The sequence below is a fragment of the Vulpes lagopus genome, chromosome X (genome assembly GCF_018345385.1).
Source record: "Vulpes lagopus strain Blue_001 chromosome X, ASM1834538v1, whole genome shotgun sequence".
NCBI lineage: Eukaryota > Metazoa > Chordata > Mammalia > Carnivora > Canidae > Vulpes > Vulpes lagopus.
Genome location: NC_054848.1, coordinates 99,859,201 through 99,880,309, shown reverse-complemented (window position 1 = coordinate 99,880,309; position 21,109 = coordinate 99,859,201). Strand labels below are relative to the sequence as shown.

At 36.3% G+C, this 21,109-nt stretch overlaps 1 protein-coding gene across 1 annotated transcript in view; it reads right to left on the bottom strand.

Annotated features, from left to right (window-relative positions):
• LOC121482663 (arf-GAP with SH3 domain, ANK repeat and PH domain-containing protein 2-like) overlaps positions 1-20,469 on the bottom strand; it is a 179,390-nt gene extending 158,921 nt beyond the window's left edge. Inside the window, exon 1 of the mRNA XM_041740485.1 lies at positions 20,380-20,469. Within this exon, the coding sequence (XP_041596419.1) occupies positions 20,380-20,469 (90 nt within the window). The remainder of the gene's footprint in view (positions 1-20,379) is intronic.
• Between the last annotated feature and the right edge of the window lie 640 nt (positions 20,470-21,109).

Sequence of the window (21,109 nt, the reverse complement as noted above, 5' to 3'; positions counted from 1 at the left end):
TGTCTAAGATTTCTGATTGATTTCTTGGGTATTCAGAATGATTTGATATTTATCTAGCTGTGTTTGAGAGAGGAGGCAAGCTTAGGGTCCCCCTATTCCTCCACCATCTTGCCTCTCTCTCATGAAAAGTTTTTTTTTGTTTGTTTGTCTCTTTTTTTCCTCCTTTATGCATTTGTTTCTTAAAATCTGGATGTGAGTGAAATCATATGGTACTTTTCCTTCTCTGACTTACTTATTTAGCTTAGCATTATATTCTCTAGATCCTTCCATGGTATTGCAAATGGCAAAATTTCATTCTTTTTATGGCTGAATAATATTCCATTTTCTATATCTCACCTCTTCTTTATCCATTCATCTATTGGTGGACATTTGGGCTGCTTCCATAATTTGGCCATTGTAAATAATGCTTCTATAAACATAGGAATGCGTATATCCCTTTGAATTAGTGTTTTCATATTCTTTGGTTAAATATCCAATAGTGTAATTACTGGATCACAGAGTATTTCTTTTTTTTAAGTTTTGGTTTTGGGGATAAGTTTTGGTTAGGGAATATAATTTATATGATACTAATTCTTATAAATTTTAAAAATTTTGTTTTAAAGTATAGTACATGATCAGTTTGTTGCATGCTTGAAAATGAATCTCCATACTATTTTCCACAATGGCTGCACAGTTTGCATTCCCACCAGCAGTACACAAGGTTTCCTTTTTCTCCGCATCCTCACTAATACATATTGTTCTGTGGGTTGTTGACTTTAGCCATTCTGACAGGTGTGAGATGATATCTCATTGTAGTTTTTTTTTAATTTGTATTTCCCAGATGATGAATGATGTTGAGCATCTACTCATGTGTCTCTTGGCCATCTGTAGTCTTCTTTAGAGAAATATCTGTTTATGTCTTCTGTCCATTTTTCAGTTGGATTATTTGGATGTTTTTGTTGGTGTTGAGTTTTATAAGTTCTTTATATATTGTGGATACTAACCCTTTATTACATATGTCATTTGAAAATATATTCTCCCATTCAGTAGGTTGTCTTTTAGTTTTATTGTTACCTTCACTGTGCAGAAGGTTTTTATTTTGATTAGTCTCAATAGTTATTTTTGCTTTTGTTTCCCTTTCCTCTGGAGACATATCTAGAAAAGTGTTGTTAATGGCCAACGACAGAGAAATTACTGCCTGTACTCTCTTCTATGGTTTCAGGTCTCACATTTAGGTTCTTAATAAATTTTGAGTTTATTTTTGTGTATGGTGTAAGAAAGTGGTTCAGTTCATTCTTTTGCCTGTAACTCTCCAATTTTCCCAGTACCATTTGTTAAAGAGACTGTTTTTTTTCCCCATTGCATATTCTTGACTCCTTTGTCAAAGAATAATTGACCATAGAAATGTGGGCTTATTTCTGGATTTTCTATTATTTTCCACTGATTTGATCTATGTGTCTATTTTTGTGCCATTAGTATCCTGTTTTGATTACTACTGCTTTATAATATAAATTGAAATCTTGAATTGTGATACCTCCAGTTTCGTTTTTCCTTTTCAAGATTCCTTTGGCTCTTCAGAGTCTTTGGGGCAGTTTTTAAAAATACAGATATTCGGCCCTCATCCCAGACCTATTATTTATTTTTTTAAGATTTTATTTATTTATTCATGAGAGACACAGAGAGAAAGAGAGGCAGAGACACAGGCAGAGGGAGAAGCAGGTTCCATGCAGGGAGCCCGACATGGGATTCGATCCCGGGTCTCCAGGATCAGGCCTGGGGCTGAAGGCAGCACTAAACCGCTGAGCCACCTGGCTGTCCAATCCCACACCTATTAGATCAGAATCACTGAATAAGTACACCTAGGCATCACTGTTTTTTGAGAGCTTTCTTAGTTGATTCTAGTAGGTAGACAGGATTGGGAATCACTGATAAAGAGGATAAACAGAAACAAAAGTAGTATTCTAAAAAGTACTAAAATTGACAATTCTTTGGCAGTACTGATCACAAAGAAGACACACAATGTAATGAGAATAAAGAAAAATAGGGCAAAACTGCAATTCAGTAGATGTTAAAATGAAATTAAATCATATTGTGAATGACTTCATGACAAAAAATTAGAAATGTAGGGATCCCTGGGTGGCTTAGTGGTTTAGTGACTACCTTTGGCCCAGGGCATGATCCTGGAGTCCCGGGGTTGAGTCCCAATGTAGGCTGCCTTCATGGAGCCTGCTTCTCCCTCTGCCTGTGTCTCTGCTTCTCTCTCCCTCTCTCTGTGTATCTCATGAATAAATAAATAAAATCTTTAAAAAAAGAAATGTAAATGAAAGGTAGTTTTTCTTTAAAAAGCTCACTAAAACAGATATTGGTAGAAATAGAAATCATGAATTACTAGTTTAAAATATTCCCCAAACACCCAACCCATATTGTTTATAATTTGATCTATGGATTATTTGAGCACCATATAATTCCAATCTCACACAGAAAACACAGAACACCACATAATTATTTTATAAGGCTATTAATAACCTTGTCAAAAAACAGGTAAGGATGATAAGGAAGGGAAATTAGGGCAGCCGGGGTGGCTCAGCAGTTTAGCGCCACCTGCAGCCCAGGGTGTGTTCCTGGAGACCTAGGGTCGAGTCCTATGTCAGGCTCCCTGCATGGAATGGAGCCTGCTTCTCCCTCTGCCTGTGTTTGTACTTCTCTCTCTCTCTGTCTTTGGTGAATAAATAAATTAAATCTTAAAAAAAGGAAGGAAAATTACATAGTTTCCACCCATCAACTTAAATAGAAACATTAAAAACAAAACTAACAAACTGAACTAAGCAATATATTAAAAGTATAATACATCATAAATACATTAAGTTTCTATTAGAAATTCAATGCTAGCTCAACATTAGACACGCTTTTAATGCAACTCAATACTATCAGTTTAGAGAATTAAAATTATATGATTGATCACTAAATATGTGCAGACAAATAAACTAAATGTAACATCCATTGATAATTTTTAAAAACCCTTAGCAAACTAGTAATATAAGAATACTTTCTTCACCTGATAATATGTATCTATTAAATACTTTTAGCAGCACTAATAATACCATTAGCACTAACAATTACTTATGAACCATTAGAAGTATTATTATGAAATCAGAAACAAAAGTGATGCTTATAATCATCATTTTTATTCAGTTATATGGGTGGCCATTGCAGTAAAGTACAAATTACTTTAGAAAGATAAAAAAATGAATTAGAAAGATAAAAACAAAAAATGTCATTATTTGTAGGTAATATGATCATGTACTTAGGCAATTGAAAAATAAAAATCTATTTATTAGAATTAATAGGAGATTATCCAGGTTGCTAGATACAAGATCAATATGCAAAAATCTGGATACCAGCATTTCCAAACACAAGTAACAATTTGAAAATGTTATTAATTAAAATAAAGATGCCATTTAAAATGCTATCATTTAAAATTTTTAAATGCTGACAAATCTTGAATTAAGTCTAATTAAATATGTGTAATATCTTTATGAAGACAATATTTTGAATGTTGTGAAAGGCATTAAGTTCAGAGATTTATCTTGTTCATGCGGACAAAACCCCACTTTGTAAGTATGTCCGTTCTTCCTAAATTGCTAATTTCAATAAAAATCCCAACAAGATTTTCATGAACCTTAAAAATCTGAATTAAAAAAGTACAAACCATAAAGGAAAAAAAGATTGATGACAGTAAAACTTTTGATCATTAAAAGACATCTTCATGAAAGTAAAAAGCTAAAACCAGGAGAAGATATTTGCAACATATGTAACAAACAAGGCATCAGGAGCCAGAAAATATAATTATCCCAAAATTAAAAAGAAAAATACAAACATCTCAGTAGCAATATGGGCAAAAAAGACATTTCATAGAAGAGGAAACACAGATTTCTGATGAAAGTATGAAAATACCATGAGACAGCACTGCACAATGAGATACCACTCACAAAAAAATGGCTAAAATGAAAAAAACTGAACCAAGCAATGTATAAATAGTATAATACATTATAAATGCATGTATAATACATCATAAATACATCATATATTTTAAGATACTATAAAATATTGGTGAGATTTTATTGTTGTTTTTAGAAAGGGAAAGAAAGAGAAGGGAGAAGGGCAGAGGGAAAGGAAGAGAATCATTTTTAAATTCCATTAGCCAACATAGAGTATATCATTAGTTTTGGATATAGTGTTCAGTAATTCATCAGTTGTGTATAACACCCAGTGCTCATCACATTAAATGCCCTCCTTAATGCCCATCACCCAGGTATCCATCCCCCATCATCTCCCCTTCAGCAACCCTCAGTTTGTTTCCCAGAATTAAGAGTAGGAGAGAGAATCTTAAGCAGGCTCCAGCCCCACCATGGAACCCAACACAGGGCTTGATCTCACAAACCTGAGATCATGACCTTAACCAAAATCAAGTCAGATACTTTAACTAACTGAGCCACTGAGGTGCCCCAAATCTTGGCAAGGTTTTGAAGCAACTGGAGCTCATATGTTGATGGAAGGAATGTAAAATGATAAAACTACTTTAGAAAATTGACAGATTCTACTGTATGACCTAACAATTATAATCCTAGGTGTTTATCCAAGGTACATGAAAACTTGCCCATAACAAATATTGTTCAAGGCTGTTTTTGGCAAATTAATTAATAAAAATATAAAACTAGAAATAATTCAGGTGTCCATCAATAGGAAAATGGAAAATTATGTATTCATACAATGGAATACCAGCCAGCATTTATTTTTTTATTTTTTATTTTTAAAAATATTTTATTTATTTATTCATAAGAGACACACACACACACAGAGGCACAGACACAGGCAGAGGGAGGAGCAGGCTCCATGCGGGGAGCCTGATATGGGACTCGATCCCAGGTCTCCAGGATCACACCCTGGACTGAAGGTGGCGCTAAACCGCTGAGCCACCAGGGCTGCCTGCCAGTCTGCATTTAAAAAGAAAGTGCTACTGATATATGCAACAATATGGATGAATTTCAAGAAAATGCTGGGTAAAAATATTTGACACAAGAGCATATATATTCTATGATTTTATTTGTATTGAGTTGTACAATAGGCAAAACTAGTCTGTGATAGAGTTCAGGTCCATGGATATTTCTAGTCTGGGATGAAGGCACTGGGGTGGGGCCAAAGAAAGGACAAAATGCAACTTTCTGAGTAAATGGAATATTTCATATCTGGATAGGGATCTGGGTTACACAGCTATATGCAGACATAAGGTCTGTGTATTTCACTACATGCAAGTTATTCCTCAATTTTAAAATATTGTGTGAATGCTGAAAGTGATTATTTTGTGGAAATAAAAAAAATCAAAAGGTTAGTTTAGGTTTAGGATAAAATTTCCAGTGATAGCATCATTTTCAGATTAAAAAACTATACTGTAAACAGCTTAAATAGAAGAAAATATAATGTGGTTCAAAAAGTGGTTCTGTTTTTGGCAAAGAAACACGTTGATGATGGATATGAAAAGTTAGAGTAAAATTATTTTACAGAAAATAATGAATACAATTTCAATCTAGTTACTATGGAAATAAAAATTGTAACCTGCATTAGCAAATCTATCAGCTTGGCAAAATTTTTTGAAGTCTTATAATAATCAAATATTGGTGAAGTGTGGAACCATGGAGATCCTATATATACTGCTAGTGGGAGTGTATTAATGTGGTTACATTTGAAAATAATTTACCATTTATTAGTAAGCTGAAGATATGCCTACTCTATGACCCCAAAATTCTACCACTGTATACTCCAGAGATACATGTTCAGTAGGGTTTTTTTTTTTTTTTTTTTTTGGTTTTTAAACTGTTTACCTCTCCTAGAAAAAAAAAAAAACCTCCTCATTCTAACAAATTGCCAATCTACCTATCTGACTTGCTATCATTTCACTTCTACCTATCTGACTTCCTATCATTTCACTTCTTCACTGAGCTCCAACCTCATAAATTGCTTGCTGTTTAACACTTCCCAATTGCCCCTATCTTAGGACTTGTGCATTTGTTATTATCTCTATTTGAAATACTCTTCACCCAGAAGAGAATGGCTTGTTCCCTCACATACTTCAGAGCTTTACTTAAAGATCACCTTTTTAGTGAGCTTTAGTGTGACTACATTATCTTAAAATTATACTCTGCTTACACTCGCTAACCCATTTTCCTGCTCTATTTTGTATCCATAGCACTTTGTATGTTGAATATTTTATCTGCCTGTCTCCCTCCACTGCAATATAAACTCTATGAAGACAGATATTTTTTTAGGTGGGGAGGGGCAGAGGGAGAGAGAGAATCTTAAGCAGACTCCACGCCCAGTGCAGATCCTGATGTGGGGTTTGAGCTCAGGACCCTGACCCTGAGCTGAAATCAAGACTTGAATGCTTAACCAACTGAGCCACCCAGGCACCCCTAATTTTTATTAAAGAATTTGTTTGTATTTATTTAAAATTATTTTATTTATTTATTTGAGTGAGAGAGAGGGAACACATGGAGCACAGGGAGAGAGAGAAGCAGACTCCCTGTTGAGCAGAGAGCCTGACATGGGGATCCTGAGATCACGACCTGAGCCAAAGGCATATGCTTAACTGACTGAGCCACCAAGTCACCCCAAGATTTTATTTTTAAGTAATTTCTACACCCAATGTGGGATATCAGTTTATAACCCCAGGATCAAGAGTTGCATGTTCTACTGACCAAGCCAGCCAGGCTCCCTGAAGCACTCTCTCTCTCTCTCTCTCTCTGTCTCTCATATATAAAATATATGTGAAATATATAAAAATATATTTTATAAAATATATATAATATATATTTATATTTCATATAAAATATTTATATATATTTACTAATGAGAGACATAGAGAGAGAAACAGAGACATAGGCAGAGGGAGAAGCAGGCCTCCCATTGGGAGCCTAATGCGGGATTTGACCCGAGGACCCTAGAATCTCACCCTGAGCCAAAGGCAGACATTCAATCACTGAGCCACCTGGGTGCTCCCTGAAGTCATATATTTTTGACTGCTGTTTTTCTATTGAAATACATGGGGCCAGATTAATTCCTGGCCTATAGTAAGTACTCAATAATTCTTTGTTTAATGAATGCATGGATGTTCATAACAGCTTTATGTATGTATATATATGTTATTAATTCATTCATTAATTATATCCTTCAACTACTTCATTCATTATCCTCACCAACCTCCCCTCTGGCAACCACCAGTTTCTTCTTGAATTTAAGAGTCTATTTAGTTGGTTGGTTGGTTTTATTTTTTATATTCCACATATAAGTTAAATCATATGGTATTTGTCTTTCTCTTTCTGACTTATTCCACTTAGTATCATACTCTCTAAGTCCATCCATGTTGTTGCAAATGGTAAGATCTCATGTTTTATGGCTAAGTGGTATTCTATTTTGTACACACATATACATACACAACATATCTTTATCTGTTCATCCATTGATGGGCACTTAGGTTACTTCCATATCTTGGCTATTGTGATAATGCTGCAATAAACATAGCAGTGTATATATCTTTCTGAATTAGTGTTTTCATTTCTTCAGGTAAATACACAGAAGGGAATTACAGTATCATATTATAGTTCTATTTTTAATTATATATACTTTTATTATATAATATATAATATATAATATATAATATATAATATATAATATATAATATATATTCCCACCAACAGTGGGAACCAGTAATTTACAAGAGTTCTCTTTTCCCCACACCCTTGGCAGTACTTGTTATTTCTTGTATTTTTGATACTAGCCATTCTCACTGGTATGAGATAATCTCTCATTGTGGTTTTGATTTGAATTTCTCTGATCATTAGTATTGTTGAGCATCTTTTTGTGTGTCTGTTGGCCACCTTAATATCTTCTTTGGAATAATGTCTATTTGGATTTTCTGCCTATTTTTTAATCAGACTGTTTTGGGTTTTTTGGGGGGTATTGACTTGTTTGAGTTTTTCATATATTTTATATATTAACCCCTTATCAGATATATCATTTGCAAATATCTTCTCCCATTCAGTTGGTTGCCTTTTTGTATCATTGATGGTTTCCTTTGTTGTGCAAAAGCTTTTATTTTTGGTATAGTCCCAATATCATTATTTTTTAAATAGAATTTATTTTTCAGAGCAGTTTTAGACTTAGCAAAATTGAGCATAAAGTACAAAGTTCCCAAGTACCTCCTATCCCCACACACCCACAGTTGCATCCACTATCAATATCTCCCACCAGGGTGGTATATTTGTTGCAATTGATAAACGTACATTGACACATCATTATTACCTGAAGCCCCTTGGGTTTACTCTTGGCATTATATGTTCTGTGTGTTTTGAGAAATGTATCATGGCACGTATCCATTATTATAATATTATACAGAACAGTTTTGTTGCCATAAAAATCCTTTTTGTAATAGCATTGTTTTTAATAGCAAACATTTGAAAACCCCAATGTCCATTGATAGGAGAATGGTAAATAAAACATATTGTATTCATATAAGGAAAGACTATACAGTTGTGAAAAAGAACCAACTATGACTACACATATCAGCCTGAATGAACCTCACAAATATGACAGATAGTAAAAAAAAAAGTCATGTAACAATGCATATGGTATGACCATTTATATTAATTAAAACATGTAAAACTAGAAATGTATATTTTGGGCTCCATTTGAATTTAGTAAAAGTCTAAAGGAAAGTTAAAAATATAATCAACATGTTTTAAGATAGTGGTTGCCTCAGTGTGGGAGGGGGATTGGATAAGAGAAATCTTTAAAATTATTGGTAATATTTTTTTAAATGTAAATAACGGTGACATGGATTTGTATCTTTATATTTTACATATGGGTTGTATATATTATTTTGTATACATAAATATTTAAAAATTTTAAAAATTACAAAATGTAACTCAAGAGGGTGCTACTTTAGATGGAGTGGTTAGAAACAGTCTCTATGAAAGTTGGAGAAAGACAAATACCATAGGATTTCACTCATATGAAGAATTTTAGAGATAAAACAAATGAACAAACAAAAAGAAATGAAAAACTGACTGAAATACAAAGAACTGGTGGTTGCCAAAGGGGAGGTGGGTAGGTAGATGGCGAAATAGATAAAGGAGATTAAGGGTACACTTCTCTCGATGAGTACTGAGTCATGTATAGAATTATTGAGTCATTATATTATACACCTGAAACTAATATTATGTTAACTCTACTTGAAAAAACAACCATAAGGAAACGTCTCTATGAGACAATGACATTTGGGCTGAAACCTGAACAATTTGAAGGAGTAAGCCATGCAAATATCTAGGAAGGCAAATTATGGGCAAAGAAAAGAACAATTTCTTAAGACTCTTAGCAATGTTTGAAGGAAGCTCAGAGAAGAGAGGGGTTGGAAAAAAGGAAAAGGAAAAATGACTTAAATATCTGAAGGACTCAGGTGACAGAGGAAAATTTATTCTGGATAGGCATAAAGGTAGAACTATGGCCAATGGGTTAAAGCTATGAGCGAACAACTCAGTAAATGATAAGAAAAAATTTGTAAGAATCAGAGCTTCAGGGCAGCCCTAGTGGCTCAGCCGTTTAGTGCCACCTTCAGCCCAGGGTGTGATCCTGGAGACCTGGGATCGAGTCCCACGTTGGGCTCCCTGCATGGAGCCTGCTTCTCCCTCTGCCTGTGTCTCTGCCTCTCTTTCTCTCTCTCTCTCTGTGTGTCTCTCATGAATAAATAAATAAAATATTAAAAAAAGAATTAGAGCCTCACATAAAACTACTTCCAGAAATAGCAAGTTCCTTGTCACTGAAGTGATTCCTGGTAAATTGAAGGTTTGTCATGTGTCTTTTATATGTGCATATTTTTATTTTATTGCCCCTCTGTATTAATTTCCTCCTCTTTGAAAAATAGCACTCAATTTTCATTAAGGGAATGGGATTTTCTACCTTCATGTACAATGATGGTGCAACTGTTAAGATACCCTGGTTTACTCTTGCTAAGTGGTGAGCTTTAAACCCTAGCTAAATTTCTCTCACGTGCGTTCTCTGTCTGTCCTGGGACATTTTTGTCCCCATTAGTGTATGGTAGAAGGCAGAAAATCCACTCCAGAGGGCATTCCAGGATTAATATCAGTAGTAGAGAGGTTTAACAGTGGTTGTCAGACTTGATGGCGAGGCTTAAAGCTGTGTTTGCATAGCATTTTATTTCACATATGATTGAAATGACATAAGTTGTCTATGTAAAAGAAGAGGGCAGCTAATAAACTCTATGATGGCATCTATTGGTCCTCTCTCAAAAGACTGTTGGTTAGCTTCTGTTATCTTGATCCCAGGAACTAATTCAGTTCCTGTCCCTTTTGGTTCTAGTTCTTTGTTCCTTTCATTTTGTGATACACTGTTCCAATAAATTCCTTTTAAAAAATTAGTTTCAGTTCAGTCCTCAAACTCAACATATGTTTTCTGCTTTCTTTGTATCATTAGACAGTATGGTATGGTATCTACTTCTGATTGTAAGATTTCAGAAGGGATGAAAATACTCACTAAAGTATAAGACCTTTCATTTGGCCTTTAGTGACCATATGAATGGTAAAATTACTTGAAGTGAGATGCCTTGATCATGTACTCCCTTGATTTTGGTCACTGAAACCATCCTACACCACTTCTTGAGTCTCTACTGGCAGTGCTAATAATTTGATATAGTCTTAGTTAATTTAATCTAATTTTGCAGGTGTTGTTAGGAAAAACTATTTGGCTTTAGTAAAATTGCCCTCTGGATGCCAGCTAGCCATGATATTACTGACTTTTTGAGGGTTTTCAGAATAACAGATGAAATAATAGTACGTTTTTAAAATCCTAGTTTAGATCTGATTTTGCTACATTTATCTCCAATGATTTTGCAGAAGCAGTCATGATTCACTTCTTTCCTGAAGAACTCCTCCCTTTCCCCCTCTTCCTCCATATTCTCAGTAAAAGAAATTTCTCCTCCTTTGCTCTCTCCTTCCCTCTCTCCATTCTTCTTCTCCCCCTTTTTTTGTTCCTCATTTGCACACAAAGAGACAAGCTTAGACATAATCATATAGATAGTGGACCTCAAGCCATTCTTGGTGCAACTGGAAAGCTCAATTTCCAACCTATTGTTTGAAGATTGTAGAAATGCATGACATGCCTCTGTGTTGAAAGTTACTCAGGGCAAGCCAACACGATGATTAATTACTTAATCATGTAAATGTCATAGTCATTCAAAATTCCAATTAATGTTGCCAAAGTAGCTCAAACATTGAAGAGAATGGTACCAGTTCCATCTAATTTTAAGATCTATAGAGAAAATAAGCCAAGGTATATCCTTGCATCCTTGTTGAAATAAACTCTTTCCTTTGCCATGTTTCCTGACATGTCTATAGTTATTCCTTTGGGTTAAATCCTTCTTTAAAGTGAAGGTAAACTAGGTTGTGAACTTTTGGTTTAGGGGAAAATATATGTGAAATAGATTTATAATCCATAAGAATTTGGAGATGGGATATTTTTATATTGAAGCTATTATCCATCACTAAACCCCTTATTGTTTAAATTTTTGGATGAAAACCAAGAGTTTCAAAATGGTCAGTAATTTGGATTGGTGACTCGAAAGTCAGGACTTCAGGTTTCCTTTCACAGCTTCAAATAGAGTAACTCTACCTCTTTTTAAAAGACTATTTATTTGAGAGAGAGACAGTGAGTGAGCATGGAGCATGAGCAGGGGGGAGGGGCAGAGGGAGAGAGAAAAGCAGACTTCCCGCTCAACAAGGAGCCCAACAATGCTGGGCTCAATCCCAGGCCCCTGAGATTATGACTTGAGCCAAAGGCAGATGCTTAACCCACCGAGCCACCCAAGTGCCACTGGACTAACTCGACTTTTATGTACTATGCACTTATGGCTTCAATGTAAGATTTTATTAAAGAAAATATTCAACTGAAGACTGGAAAGTTTGACAGTCACTACTTGTGTTATAATTCTGGCAATAGAAAGCCATAGAGATAATTTCTTCCAACCATCTTTTTCATAGATGAGAAAGGTAAGTAAGGCATAAACTTTACTTTACTTTATGCACTTTACTCAAGTGTCAAATAGTTAGCCAACGGCCATAACTTCATGATCTTAGCTCTGCACATGTTATTCCCATTTTCCAGAAATACTTTTCCTGTACTTTTTTTCTGAGCACCCTTAGATTAATTTTTCTAGAGCAGAGGTGGTCAAACTATTGCCCATAGGCTAAATTTAGTCTGCAGACAGTTTTTATAAATAAAATTTTATTGGAATTCAGGCACATTCATTCATTTCCTATTGTCTGTAGTTCTTCTTATGCTATAGTTGTGAACCTGAGTAGTTGTGACAAAGACCATATGACCTGTAAAGCATGAAATATTTCCAATCTGGCCCTTTTCAGATAAAGTTTGCCAACCCATGACCTGGACCCTAAAGTCTTTTCTTTTTTTAATAATAAATTTATTTTTTATTGGTGTTCAACTTGCCAACATACAGAATAACACCCAGTGTTCATCCCGTCAAGTGCCCCCCCTCAGTTCTAACCTCTAACATCCCACTGAATGGAATGAGAAGAAACAAAAAAATGAGGTTCATGACAAGTTTTGTGGCTTCATTCCAGCAGAGTGAATCCTTGAGATGGCCCTTTTCCAATTAGTCCTTTCTTTGCTTGCCAGCTTCTAAGTCACTCCAGGCTGCTAATTCCTACCCCCTCCACCTACTATTTGCCAGGCCATCTGCATACAATTTGTCTCCCTAGTTATAATTCTATCACTATTTCTGTTCACTCTCAGCCTACCTTCTGATTTTTTTTAAAGGCCTCACATTGATTTTTTATCAGTAGACTTTTTGTAAAATGAAGATATTCAAAGTGCAGCAAGAGTTTTAAAATTTGAATTCAATCTGCCAACCCAGTGCTCATCTTCATCATGCACCCTTCTTAATGCCTGTCACCCAGTTACGCTATCCTTCCACCCACCTCCTCTTCTGCAACCCTTTGTTTGTTTCCCAGAGTTAGAAGTCTCTCATGGTTTGTCTTCATCTCTTATTTTTCCCCACTCAGTTTCCTTCCTCTCACTTATAGTCCTTCACTATTTCTTATATTCCACACATGAGCAAAACCATATGATATTGTCTTTCTCCGATTGATTTATTTCACTCAGCATAATACAATACCCTCTAGTTCTATCCACATCAATGCAAATGGTAGGTATTCATCCTTTCTGATACCTGAGTAATATTCTGTTGTGCATATATACCATATCTTTTTATCCACTCATTTGTCAAAGGACATTGTGTCTCCTTCCATAGTTTGGTTACTGTGGACATTACTGCCATGAACACTGGGGTGCAGGTGTCCTGTCGTTTCACTACATCTGTATCTTTGGTGTAAATACATAGTAGTGCAATTCTGAATCATAGGGTAGCTCTATTTGTAACTTCTTGAGGAACCTCCACATTGTTTTCCATAGTGGCTGCACCAGCTTGCATTCCCATCAACATTCCCCTTTCTCCACATCTTCTCCAACATTTGTTGTTTCTGGTCTTGTTAATTTTAGACATTCTCACTGGTGTAAGATGGTATCTCACTGTGGTTTTGATTTGTATTTCTCTGAGGCCAAGTGATGCGGAGCATTTTTTTCATGTGATTGCTGGCCATGTGTAGGTCTTCTTGGGAGAAATGTCTGTTCGTGTCTTCTGCCCATTCCTTGACTGGATTAATCGTTTGGTTTTTGGGTGTTGTGTTTGATAAGTTCTTTATATATCTTGGATACTAGCCCTTTATTTGATATGTGATTTGCAAATATCTTCTGCCATTCTGTAGGTTGTCTTTTAGTTTGTTGACTATTTCCTTTGCTGTGCAGAAGCTTTTTATCTTGATGAAATCCCAATAGTTCATGTTCGCCTTTCTTTTCCTTGATTTTGGAGATATGTCTAGCAAGAAGTTGCTGCAGCCGAGGTCAAAGAGGTTGCTGCCTGTGTTCTCCCCTAGGATTTTGATGGGTTCTCCTCTAGGATTTTGATGGGTTCCTGTCACATTTAGGCCTTTTATCCATTTTGAGTTTATCTTTCTGTATGTTATAAGAGAATGGTCCAGTTTCATTCTTTTGCATGTGACTGTCCCATTTTCCCAACACTATTTATTGACGATACTGTCTTTTTTTTCATTGGATATTCTTTCCTGCTTTGTTGAAGATTAATTGACCACAGAGTTGGGGGTCCATTTCTGGGTCTCTATTCTATTCCATTGATCTCTGTGTCTGTTTTTGTTAATGAAAAAGAGAAGCTGTTTCTTCGCCAAGAACCAAACTCTATATAATGAACTGCCTCATGTGCCTTGTGGCCTGTGGGATATTTTACACTAAATGCAGAGATTGGCCTGATGACGCTGATCAGAATGTCCCAAAGAATGTGAAAGCTTAAAGGAATATTCTTGTCCATTTGCAAGCAGTTTTACAATTTTGGCCCCTGCCTAGGGAAGGACTTTGGGAGAGGAGTGGGTAGGGATTTAAAGGGCTGCATTTAAGCTATAACTGATAAAATTGAGACTCAGAAAGATCAAGTAACTTGTGCAAGGTCACACAAGTATTAACTGTCAGAATATGGACCCATATTTGTCTGATTTTTGTGCTTTTTCTTTTAACCACCTCACTAACTTGATTTTTCAATGGGCAATAATATAAAACTTTTTTTCAATGAATAATTTGTTTTTTATTTGTTTTACATTTTTATTTTTTTATTTTTTTAAAAATTTATTTTTTATTGGTGTTCAATTTGCCAACATATAGAAAAATACCCAGTGCTCATCCCGTCAAGTGCCCATCTCAGTGCCCGCCCACCTCCACTTCCACCACCCCTAGTTCCTTTCCCACAGTTAGGAGTCTCTCGTATTCTGTCTCCCTTTTTGATATTTCCCACTCATTTTTTCTCCTTTCCCCTTTATTCCCTTTCACTAATTTTTATATTCCCCAAATGAATGAGACCATATAATGTTTGTCCTTCTCCGACTGACTTATTTCACTCAGCATAATACCCTCCAGTTCCATCCACATCAAAGCAAATGGTGGGTATTTGTCATTTCTAATGGCTGAGTAATATTCCATTGCATACATAGACCACATCTTCTTTATCCATTCATCTTTCGATGGACACCGAGGCTCCTTCCACAGTTTGGCTATTGTGGACATTGCTGCTATAAACATCAGGGTGCAGGTGTCCCGGCGTTTCATTGCATCTGTATCTTTGGGGTAAATCCCCAGCAGTGCAATTGCTGGGTCATAGGGCAGATCTATTTTCAACTCTTTGAGGAACCTCCACACAGCTTTCCAGAGTGGCTGCACCAGCTCACACTCCCACCAACAGTGCAAGAGGGTTCCCCTTTCTCCACATCCTCTCCAACATTTGTGGTTTCCTGCTTTGTTAATTTCCCCCATTCTCACTAGTGTGAGGTGGTATCTCATTGTGGTTTTGATTTGTATTTCCCTGAGAGCCAGTGATGCGGAGCATTTCCTCAAGTCCTTGTTGGCCATGTCTATGTCTTCCTGTGTGAGATTTCTGTTCATGTCTTTTGCCCATTTCATGATTGGATTGTTTGTTTCTTTGCTGTTGAGTTTCATAAGTTCTTTATAGATCTTGGAAACTAGCCCTTTATCTGATATGTCATTTGCAAATATCTTCTCCCATTCTGTAGGTTGTCTTTTAGTTTTGTTGACTGTATCCTTTGCTGTGCAAAAGCTTCTTATCTTGATGAAGTCCCAATAGTTCATTTTTGCTTTTGTTTCTCTTGCCTTCATGGATGAATCTTGCAAGAAGTTACTGTGGCCAAGTTGAAAAAGGGTGTTGCCTGTGTTCTCCTCTAGGATTTTGATGGAATCTTGTCTCACATTAAGATCTTTCATCCATTTTGAGTTTATCTTTGTGTATGGTGCAAGAGAGTGGTCTAGTTTCATTCTTCTGCATGTGGATGTCCAATTTTCCCAGCACCATTTATTGAGAAGACTGTCTTTCTTCCAATGGATAGATTTTCCTCCTTTATCGAATATTAGTTGACCATAAAGTTCAGGGTTCACTTCTGGGTTCTCTATTCTGTTCCATTGATCTATGTGTCTGTTTTTGTGCCAGTACCACAGTGTCTTGATGACCACAGCTTTGTAGTACAACCTCAAATCTGGCATTGTGATATCTCCACCTATGGTTTTCTTTTTTAAAATACCCCTGGCTATTCAGGGTCTTTTCTGATTCCACACAAATCTTAAAATAATTTGTTCCAACTATCTGAAGAAAGTCCATGGTATTTTGATAGGGTTTGCATTAAATGTGTAAATTGCCCTGGGTAACACTGACATTTTCACAATATTAAGTCTTCCAATCCATGAGCATGGAATATTTTTCCATCTCTTTGTGTCTTCCTCAATTTCTTTCAGAAGTGTTCTATAGTTTTTAGGGTATAGATCCTTTACCTCTTTGGTTAGGTTTATTCCTAGGTATCTTATGCTTTTGGGTGCAATTGTAAATGGGATTGACTCCTTAATTTCTCTTTCTTCACTTTCATTGTTAGTGTATAGAAATGCCACTGACTTCTGGGCATTGATTTTGTATCCTGCCACACTGCCGAATTGCTGTTTGAGTTCTAGCAATCTTGGGGTGGAGGCTATTGGGTTTTCTATGTAGAGTATCATGTCATCTGCGAAGAGGGAGAGTTTGACTTCTTTGCCAATTTGAATGCCTATTTCTCTTTGTTGTCTGACTGCTGAGGCTAGGACTTCTGGTACTATGTTGAATAGCAGTGGTGAGAGTGGACATCCTGGTCTTGTTCCTGAGAGTGGACATCCTGGTCTTGTTCCTGATCCTTGTTCCTTGCAAGGCTCCCAGTGCTTCCCCATTGAGAATGATATTTGCTGTGGGCTTTTCGTAGATGGCTTTTTAAGATGTCGAGGAATGTTCCCTCTATCCCTACACTCTGAAGAGTTTTGATCAGGAATGGATGCTGTATTTTGTCCAATGGTTTCTCTGCATCTATTGAGAGGATCATATGGTTATTGTTTTTTCTCTTGCTCATATGATGAATCACATTGATTGTTTTACGAGTGTTGAACCAGCCTTGCAGCCCGAGGAGAAATCCTACTTGGTCATGGTGACTAATCTTCTTAATGTATTGAATATAAAACTTTTTAATGCTAAGATGCAGGAACAGAAAATAATCTTTCTCTTGGACTAGATCAAAGCTCTAGGAAGAGTAGTATCTTTGCCTAAAGGCTGTTCCTGTTTGTACTTGCTGGTCTTTTACACACAAAACATTTATATTATAGTTTATATAGTTTGTCAGTGTTTTTCAGTACTGTGCTAAATCAATTTAACTGACGTATTCTTGGCACCCAGTATGTGCTAAGTATGTACCTAGTATGTATCATGACTATCATATAGTCATTGTTAGGAGTTCATAGAATAGCTAAGAACATAAACATAGATAATTAACAAATATGTGTTGAATAAAAGAATGATGTTTTGGGAATAATATGCTGGTTGAGAAAGACATAGGACTGATCTTCCTATATCTCACAGTTCAGTTGGTAAAGGAAACAGATAGATAGATAGTTAATGTATTGGATGATAAAGTAATAGAAGTGAGAAGTTAGAAATTTGGCACATGAAGTGGGAAAGGACTTTTCTGGCAGGAAAGTTGAGAATGTGCAAAGTCATGAAGATCTGGAATAGCATGTGTTAAGGGACTTATAGGCAGTTTAATACTCCTGGAGCGTGAAAGGGGAGAGATTTGCACCTGGACACATAGAGGGGGGACCTACAGAGTTATATTTTTCACTTAATCAGAAATTACTGAGCATCAGTTATATAAGGCACTGGATTATGATCTGTAGGAACCATAAGGAATACAAGAAATTTATGTAGAACTCTATTTTCAGGATGATAATCTGCTTTTGGAGATAAAAACAGCTAGGACACAGAAGCAAGGTCATGCATATGCTATCCACACTGAATATTTGAGTTCTGAGTTTTGGAAAGGACTTTCATGACTTGGCTAGAAAATTTACACTTACCATGTTTTTCTAATTTTTCCTGGTCTCCTCCTTATCTTACTTTATGCCATATATCTTCTTTTTCTGTTTCCTTTTTTAAATCCCTACCTTTTCCACTTCTCTATTCTTGTTTCTACGTTACTTACCCATCCCTTTTCTCCACTTTTTTTTCTGTGAGTGTTAAATTAGTCCCCAAATCCAGTCTATCTGTCCCTGTCTCTCTACAGGGGCAGAGGACTTGGAAGGAGAATTAGGGGAAAAAGAGTAATCTTTTCAGATATTTTCCATTTCAACCTCAGACACAGAGAAATATCATAGTTCCTTCATGTGCCAGATAGAAGGTTTTTGGACCTAAATCTAAGTTGCGGTCTTTGAAATTTAGATAAAATTATGTCAGGACACTGTCCCACACTCTGTTCAAAGTTCATTGCCTCCCCCCTTTTTGCTTTCTGTAAATTAAAATGGACTTACATTTCAGTATCTCTTCTGATTCTGAGTTTTGCTTTCAGTGAATTCTCATTCTTCCTGGTCTCTTTATCCTATTTTCCTTCTTTTTCCTTTGTCCTGTGCTAATCCAGATTTGGGAACTCAATCACATCTCTTTGATTTCTACAACAAATACTCACCTATATAAACTTTTGTGTTTAGAGTAATTTTACAGTATCACAGAAATATTTTTTCTTCTCTCCTCCCACTCTAAACTCTTATTTAGATCTTGTGCAGGAAACTTCAACTTTCTGTATTTTAAAACTTTCTCTTTCCAACCCAAGCCCTCCTGGTCTCATCTTTATACCCAACTGAACAGCAGGATACTTGTTTAAAATATTATTTCTTTTCTGAGGGAATCTACCTAGTTATTAAAATAACAGGGCAGCCCTCATGACCCAGTGGTTTGGCGCCACCTTCAGCCTGGGGTATGATCCTGGAAACCCAGGATCGAGTCCCACATCAGGCTCCCTGCATGGAGCCTGCTTCTCCTTCTGCCTGTATCTCTGCCCACCCCCCCGTCTCTCTCTCTCTCTCTCTGTGCGTCTGTCTTGAATAAATAAATGGAATCTTAAAAAATAAAATAACATTTTCACTCTGATATAATAATAGTTTAAAAGGCTATCTTTTTCCTGGGGATTCTCCACAACCCCCCAGGAGCCACTAAGGGACTGGGGAGAAGATGGAGGTTCAGGCAGCTGGGCTCTGCATATCTACAACCCTACTTCAACCATTTCAGTTTCACTTTTATCTCTTTTATATATTTGATTTGTTGACCATTTGGGATGAAAAAAATTTCCATTCCTAAAATTTGAAAACCACTGCTTAACAGTTGCAATATATTAGCCCCCCATAATAGTAAGAGTTGAAGATACATAAGTTTGTTCCACAAAGAAGGCAGAGAACATCAAAGATGCTGGATCTATATTATTTGTTGAAAAATGATTCAAGATAAATAAGGATGTTTGGCAGTCATGGCAAATCCCCAAGGCTGATGATATAAAGGACAACTAAAGGATCCTTTGGATAACTTATCAGAGGCTAAACTCTTGGTAGAATAGACCCTAGGTTATATTATGGCATTTCTGGGAAGAAAAGCCATTTTTGTTTGTGGCAGACCTTGGAGTCTTGCTATATTGTGTTAGCACAGGATATCCCGCAAGATTTGTCAAAGGGAGAATTAAAAGATAGAACTAACTTGAGAAGACCAATTATTAATTTCCTACATTTTTTTCTTCCAGTTGTGAGTTCTGAACAGTTCAGCATTTGGGTTTAGGATGATTTTTCTATTTGATGCCATCCTAAAGTCTTTCCTTGTTTCATGTACTCCCCTTATCAAGTGTGCTTGACAATGTAAGCAGGACTCAGCTGTCTCTCAGATGGGTTGGTTTCATATGCTACTATCATTTAAGAAAAATAAAATTCTTTTAATTATGCATTTTCCCCTTCACATTAACTTTTGTGAGTAACTAAAAACAACTGATGGGTTTCCTGGGATTTAATAGAAACCTATGGCATTTTGGCTTGGTCTTCAAGTTGAGGTTATTTGTGCATATCTTATTTCATGTTTAGAATATTTCTGCTTTAAGGTAGGAGTGTGTTTGATTTATCTTTGTATTCCTCATACTAAGAAGCAGATATTAGGTATGCAGAAATAATTTGTTGAATTGAATTTGTGCCAAAGTAGGCCATGGCCCACCATAGTATTTAATGTTAAAAAAAGAGAGTTTTGTTGAAAGCAATTTGAGATTGGTAGGAAGTTAAAAGGAAGAGAACTTGCTATGTGCTACACATTACCCTTGGACTCTTGTCAATGTCATCTCCTTTATTGTGCTTATACGCCAATGCTACAGGTTTCATGACAGACATTTGGATCTTCTTTGCCATAGTGTCAGCTTCTTCTTCTTCTTCTTTTTATTGTCAGCTTCTTATTTGAACTTATACATAGACTGTATGATTCAGAGAGTCCCAGGGTAACTGGATGGCTCATTTGATTCTTTATCTCAGCTCAGGTCTTGATCTCAGGTTTGTGAGTTCAAGCCCTGTGTTGGGCTCCATGCTGGATGTGGAGCTTAACTTAAAAAAAAAGTCCCATCATGCCTTTGCTGCTATGACTTAATCATCAGTGCTGTTTTGTGGGGGAGGGGGCCGTGACTTGAGAAATAGAGTGTCCATTCAGTCCCCAGTAGTTAGTTTTGAAACCACCTTTAAAAAATAAGAAATAGTAAAAGGGATTATAAGGGAAAGGAGGAGAACTGAGTGGGAAAAATTAGGGAAACAAACCATTAGAGACTCCTAACTCTGGAAAGCGAGAAATGGTTGTGGAAGGGGAGGTGGGCAGGGGAATGGGGTAACTGGGTGACGCACAATAAGGAGGGCACTTGATGCGATGAGCGTTGGGTGTTATACTATATGTTGGCAAATCGAACTTCAATAAAAACCAAAAAAGTATTTTATTGTACAGACTGAGAGAGAGCACAAGCAGGCAGAGTGGCACAGGGGACAAAGGAGAAGAAGGTTCTCCACT